Source organism: Microtus ochrogaster, assembly GCF_000317375.1.
Source record: "Microtus ochrogaster isolate Prairie Vole_2 chromosome 14 unlocalized genomic scaffold, MicOch1.0 chr14_random_2, whole genome shotgun sequence".
Lineage (NCBI taxonomy): Eukaryota > Metazoa > Chordata > Mammalia > Rodentia > Cricetidae > Microtus > Microtus ochrogaster.
Window position 1 is genome coordinate 8,704,396 of NW_004949097.1, and position 6,917 is coordinate 8,711,312.

At 45.3% G+C, this 6,917-nt stretch overlaps 1 protein-coding gene across 2 annotated transcripts in view; it reads right to left on the reverse strand.

The window, feature by feature from the left end:
* Recql (RecQ like helicase) overlaps window positions 1–6,917 on the reverse strand; it is a 26,186-nt gene that overhangs the window by 8,715 nt on the left and 10,554 nt on the right. For both annotated transcript variants that reach the window (XM_013352802.2, XM_026787898.1), the window contains 3 exons: window positions 5,464–5,661; window positions 3,881–4,060; window positions 1,561–1,667 (listed from right to left, as the gene is read on the reverse strand). In XM_013352802.2, the coding sequence (XP_013208256.1) occupies window positions 1,561–1,667; window positions 3,881–4,060; window positions 5,464–5,661 (485 nt within the window). The remainder of the gene's footprint in view (window positions 1–1,560; window positions 1,668–3,880; window positions 4,061–5,463; window positions 5,662–6,917) is intronic.

Here is a 6,917-nt window from a genome sequence, read left to right on the forward strand (position 1 = left end):
GTATGCATGAGGTATGCTGAGCAAGATGGCTTAGCAGACAAAGGAGTCTATGCCAAACCTGAGAACCTGAGTTTGATCCTCCAGAAACACGCGGTAGCAGGAGAGTGACTCCTGCAAGCTGTCTTCTGACCTCCACATATGCGTGCACTGTGGCATGCTCATGCCCTACTCCACTGACACACAAAAGTGAAAGCAAAACAAGAGCGGTATACACTCAAAACTTTCCAGTTGAAACATGAGGCCTTGGCTTTGTTCATATGACTAAATGAAAGGGTTAAGAGTATAGATAAAGAATGGCAACTATACAGCAACATTGTTGTCCGTTTTTTACTACTGACAATACAAAAATTAAGAATAATTTGTGTATTCTTAAAGAGTTTGAGAATAGAATGTATAAACAAAAGCTTGGACATGGTCTGTCCTTGCAGATTAGGGTAAGATGGTTCATCACTACACACATATGTGCTGTAACTCATTTTCTGTATTAAACTAGATTAAAGGTTCTGCTGTGTGTGTGTGTGTGGTATATGCATGTGTAGACATTTACACATTGCCAACATCAGAAGTCAGAGTGAAATTTCCACTTCTACACTCCCCATTTTATTTTTTAAGACAGTCTCTCACTAAACCTTGAGCTCATCGATTAGACTAGGCTTAGCCAGCCAGCCAGCCAGCTCCAGGAATCCTCCTGTCTCCACCTCCCCAGCTCCAGGACTACATGTGGGAGCATCTATGACTAGTTTCACACAGGTCCAGGAATTAAATTCAGGCTGCCCTCACAGTCCCCACAGAACCATCTCCCAGTCCCTCCTTGCTCTTTTATAGTACATAACACAAAACATGTTAGCAAATGTTTCATATGAAGTGCTAGACAGGAGGAGTCTGTCACGTGGACTGCGCTTTCTCCATGCACACTCAACTCTGAGCTGCTACACAAGTGAAGCAGTGTGTAAGAGAATGAGCCTGCATGAAGCAGCATGTGAGAGAATTAGCACGCGTGAAGCAGTGAGAAAGAATGAGCACGCGTGAAGCAGTGTGTAAGAGAATGAGCACGCGTGACGCAGTGTGTAAGAGAATGAGCACGCGTGACGCAGTGTGTAAGAGAATGAGCACGCGTGAAGCAGTGAGAAAGAATGAGCACACGTGAAGCAGCGTGTGAGAGAATGAGCATGCGTAAAGCAGTGTGTAAAAGAATAAGCACACGTGAAGCAGTGTGTAAGAGGATGAGCACGCGTGAAGCAGTGTGAGAGAATGAGCTTGCTGGTTCCAACACGAGTTTACTTACGAACACTGAACCTAAAATCTCTGTGACTTCACATGTCACAGAACACTGCTGCTTTTCACGGTTGTTTGGTCATTGTTTTCTTCCCCCATCTTTGTAGGTTTAAAGGGCATTTTAAATGATTGGGGCATGCAAAACCAGACTGTGTCCAGACTAGCTCTTGAGCAGAAGACTGAGACTCCTGATTCGGGGCTTGTAACTTAGAGGTAACTCAGAAACAGCTGAGACCCAAATCAGTTAAGAGTTTATATCTAAAAACCCACACCATACCCACACACCTTAGAACTAGAAGCATTCAACATAGTAGCTGAAATTCCCAACTGTTTTAAAACCATCAGCTGATCTTCCATAAGAGAGATGAGTGGGCAAATCACAAGTGTAAAACCTAAAAGAGAAAAAACAAAAGCTACTTTCAACCCCACACTCCTTCCACAATGGGCTGCACTACACACTTTCTGTATCTTGTGGACCTGACCTACTATTCAGGCAGCTGCTGATGCAGATTTATCAGCATAACTATTTCTTAGCTTCATAAAGCAGGGTGATGGGCAAAATAAATGACAAAATAAGATGAATGTAAGCCAAACAAATAAATCATAAGATAAAACATTGGGCTGGAATGATAGCTCAGCAGTTAAGAGCCGAGTGTCACCCAGTACCAGGTTCAATTCCCAGCACATGGTACTTCACAACCACTGTGGGACAATGGTCTGTACCCTGTCACTTGTATTTTAAATAAATGCTGATTGTCCAGGAGCCAGGCAGGAAGTATAGGTGGGCAATGACCAGGCAGGAAGTAGAGGCTGAGCAATGAGAATTCTGGGAAAAGGGAAGTTTCAGTCTGCAGTCCTCACCCAGAGAGAGAGGAAGTCAGACACAGAACAAGCAAGATGTGACTGCCTCACCAAAAAAAGTACCAAGCCACGTAGCTAACATAGACAAGAATTATGGACTAACAGAAGTTATAAGAGCTCCTAAGAAGCCTGGGATACTAGGTCAATCAGCGTTTATTTAAAATACAAGTGAGAGGGTACAGACCATTGTCCCACACTATCTGTATCTCTAGCTCTAGGAGGTCCAATGCCTCTTCTGAGCTCAGAGGACTTCCACACGCATGTGTAAACAGACATACACACACATACACATAAAAACTAAAATAAGTATATTTTAAGATAACAGAAATCTCTACCTTTCTTCAATCCCAGAGAAACACAGATTTTACTATTATGAATTTGTTACCCTCTTTAACAACTAATATAGTAAATCTCAATGAAATAACACATGCCAGGCCTAATACTAAACTACTGTATCAGAGAAAAATCATCGCAAACTGGCCAAAGGAACAGTCATGCTGCTCCAAATAGGAGGCACATGTGGGATTCACTTTTCCTATCAGATCAAGTCAGCCTGAGAGCGTAGAAGAGAGCAGCTTCATCTGTAAGCTGCTATACGATGCTGACAGGACACAACTTTGTGTTTCTACTCTGTTCCTCACCATAGTCTGGCAGAGGAGAGAATGGGGCTTTTCCCCATCAGTTTCCCTCTCCCCCACACCTGCACCTCCTCCCTCATTAGGCACATGCACTCGTTAGTTAAACAGTCTTCATCGTTCAGAAATCCTCAACACCTGCAGTGGGCTGACTACTGATGACCAGTGAAAGCCTTATTGGAACCGAATACACACTGTGATGGTGTTGAAAAGCACAGCCTTTGGGGAAGAGGGTAAGTCAGGAAGGCTGAGGTCTGGGATCAACGTTCTGATAAACAAGAATGAAGGGATTGTCCCTATGATATGAGGACAAAGCAAGAAAGGATCACACCTATGGGGCAGGTCCATTCTAGACATCAAATGTGCTGTTGCCTTGACCTTGGCCTCCATAGACTCCATCCAGAACTTTAACTATTTATATCCAGTCTAAGAGAGTTTGCTACAGCACATCAGACAGACTACTACTACCTTTCTCTTCTTCCCTAGTAGCCATTCTTTCCAGAGTACCCCACCCTCGGAAGCTTGGCTTCCCAGTCACTCAGCCTCACTCACACTTGCTGTCTGTGCCCCAAGGCAGCCTCTGCCAGCCTCTGCCTGAATTCCTACCCAAGGTCAAGGACTAGTTCTGGCCTTTAACCTTTAACTTTTAGGTCCTACTGTTAGGTGACCTCCTGCAGGCAAACATCACAGAAACACAATTCCCGCCTGCAAGCTCTCCTGTCCCTAGGCTAACCCCAGCACGTTCTCCTGATGACACCCTCCTGCACCTGGTTACTCCTCAGCTTTCTTCAAGTTCCTCTTTTTTTCAACTTCAGGGTGGCACTTGGAGCCCTCCTCCCTCCATACGCCACTTGAGAGGACATGGTTCACTCTAGTGGCGCCAGGCACATCTGCACATGGCCTAGCTCATCTGGCCCCGGCTGATCTCACACAGCCCACACGCATGTCTGTAAGCATCATGAAGTCCATATCTCAACAACCACATCAGCATTTCTCTCCCCATCCTCAAACAAGTTCTTTCTCCAGTGTACCCACGTTAGTAGATGACTGATATTAACAGACAACTGAAACAAAGAGAGTTTCCAATGTCAGCCACCTATTGTACTCACCCTCTGAGCACAGTGCTGGCAGCTGGTAGCACAAGCTCTTCCCACCTCCTGTGGGCATGACCAGAAAGATGTCCTTTCTATCCATGGTGACATTGACGGTTTCCAGCTGCAGGGGTCTGAACTTCTGCAGTTTAAAAACATTTTTCAGCACACCTTTAACCTTCCCAGACCACGGGAAATCTAGAAAGAGAAAAATAAGCTAAACAGATTAGAATGATCAGGACTGTATACAAGATATGAATGTAAATGTCCACTTTTTTCACAAAGCTACCAGAATACAAATCACACAAACATACATATTTAACCTCTATGAACCACCAAATATTTATAATAATTTTGTGATTAATGTAACTAAGTAGTCAAAACAAAAGCATATTGACTATCATATGGTTGTTGTATCAGAAACCAATTAAACACTTGCCAGTAGCTGAAATTAGCCCACATGGAGGAGGGTGGTGCTCAGGCAGGCATGTGGAAGGCCATCTGAATGGTGACTAGGGAGTTCACAGTACCCTGATGTGTCAAGCATGAATGAAATTAACAAAACTCTGGAATTTGGATATAAATGTTACATTTATAGACCAGTACCAGAAAATAATATACGCACACACAAAAAAAATTTCTAATTTCTAGAAATATGCCATCAAAGTTAGTAATAAAAGTTTTATATGACATGTTCAATTATTTACATTATACGTATGGGTGTTTACCTGCAAAAATGCCTGTGTACCATGTCAGTGCTGAATGCCTTCAGAGACCAGAAGGTGTTAGATACCCTGGGACTGCAGTTACAGATGGTTGTGAGCACCATGCAGGCATGGAACCAACCAGCAATCAGTGATCTTAACCACAGAGCCATCTCTCTAGCCCTTCATTCATGATTTTAAATAAACAATGGTTTGTTCTGTACATTTAATCCCAGCACTTAGGAGGCAGAGGCAGTCAGATCTCTGTGAGTTCAAGGTCAGTTTGTCTACACAATGAGTTCCGGGACAGTTATTGCTATGTAGAGACTTTCTCCAAAAAAAGGGGGGTGTGGGGAGAAGACTTGTTCACTATGGCAAGGGTTTGGCTAACTTTTATCTTTGTTTTAGTTAATGCTTAAAAATTGAGCTGATACCCCATTCACTTTGTAGACACTGACAACTACTACTGAAGCCACATGCAGAGACCACCCCAACTGTATCACAGGCCCTGGATAAAGAATGGTCTGCCTGACACTGCATCTCCTGGTACAGACTGGTGCTGTAGGAAGATTTACAGCTTGTAATTACCCACCTACTGGGGTGTGGCCTCTTATTCTATATAAGCTAAGCAGACACCCCTTTTTCCTTCCCCTTGCTCTTTTCCGCCCGCTGCTCATTTTGGATAGCGTGATTCAACCAATCAAGAGGAGGATTCTGATTTGTGAGTTTACCCCTAAATAAATATTTCTCAATTCTGGGCTAGTGTGGGATTTCTTTTAAGTGTCCATTCACCGCTTCACCTGACAGATTCCCTGCGACACTTGGCGCGACAGACTGCCCCACATGGACTTATGGGACTCTAGATTAAAGCAGTCAGAAGGCACAAGGCTGGCAAACCTTCTTTATTCCATGAGGCTGGTGAGGAGTCACAGCTGCTGCTCGCCTCGGCGTCGGAGCCCTCTAAGCACTGCTTGAGCTTCTTTGCCAGGACGGACTTTCTCTGAAGGAGCTCTTGCTGCCTCTCTGTAAGTTCTTGAATCTGGATGTCAATCGCATGGAGCTCATTACTTACAGATTCCAGTTCCTCTGTTAGAGCTGGGGACAGGGTGGGGACAGAGAGACAAAACAGAATGAACAGTGTTAGCTTCCCTAATTGGTTTCTGCAAACTCCTCACTGTCTAAATTACAAGCCTACAAGTAGAAGAGCAGAGGGCCGAGAATGTGTTCAAACGCCACAGAGACCTGGGATTAGTCCGCTTCCCTGCTAAGTGATGCCAGCAAAACCCTAGCCAACACCTCAATCTTCCCTTCCACTGAAGGCCCATAACATCCAATTATTAAGACCTAAGCACTGCCAGGAGGAGTTAGGAGGAAATCAGTGTAGTTTAGTGACTCTTCCTGGGATGAAATCTTGTACTCATGATCTGAAAGGAAGAAATGAAGCAGTCATCAGGTGCACACTGGGATGGCAGGCACAGGGTCAAGTGTTCCGAATGTCATTCTTGTTAGGGACCCTGGCTGCCTGTAGGCCCATATTTCTATATGGAGTGGCAGCCAGGCTCTAAAGCCACAGGCCCCACCTGAGGTGATCACGTAGCCCTGCAGACAGGCTGTCACTGCCCTAACAAAGGGTCAGGATGTTGTTGCTCCTTTCTTTGTAATTTGGAGTATGCCTTATAGAGATGCTGACTCAAGCCTATGTGACAGCTAGCAGACACAGCAGACAGGTAGATCCGGACGTGACAAAACGCCATTCACCTGGTTATCTAGGAGACAGGTCTGGTGAATCGTGAATCCTTCCCCACCCCCACCCCCCCCCGCTGGCATAAAAGCTGTTTGGATAATAAATGCAGGGAGATCTTCAGGAGATGAGAACCCTGAGATGCCCTTCCGTGATGACTGTGTAAGCCGTGTCTAGTTATTCCTTGCACCTCCATACCAGTCCAGTTAGGGAAAATAGTTATCTATGTTGGGGCCCACAGGCGCTAACAGCTGCCCTTATTGCCATGGGTCAGAAGTCAGCTCCTGTGGTACCTGCTGAACGTTCGTGGAACAGTAAGTGGCCTGCAACTTCTGTGTTCCTGGAAATTTGGGGTAGGTTTGTTTGCAACCTGGCGTGGCTGAAGCCTTGGCTCTTCAGCAGGACACAGCATCCTGGACAGCACACTGATATGAGTCCCACGCTGTCCTCCTCCTAAGTTTCAGTTTATCCTATAGGAAGCAGCCCATCCATGCAGGTCTGAATGCAGCCTGACCTTCCTATGCCTCATACCCATCTCCCTTCCTCACTGTTGGCACAGCTAACCAGGAACTGCTCCCTCCCTCCCTCCCTCCCTCCCTCCCTCCCTCCC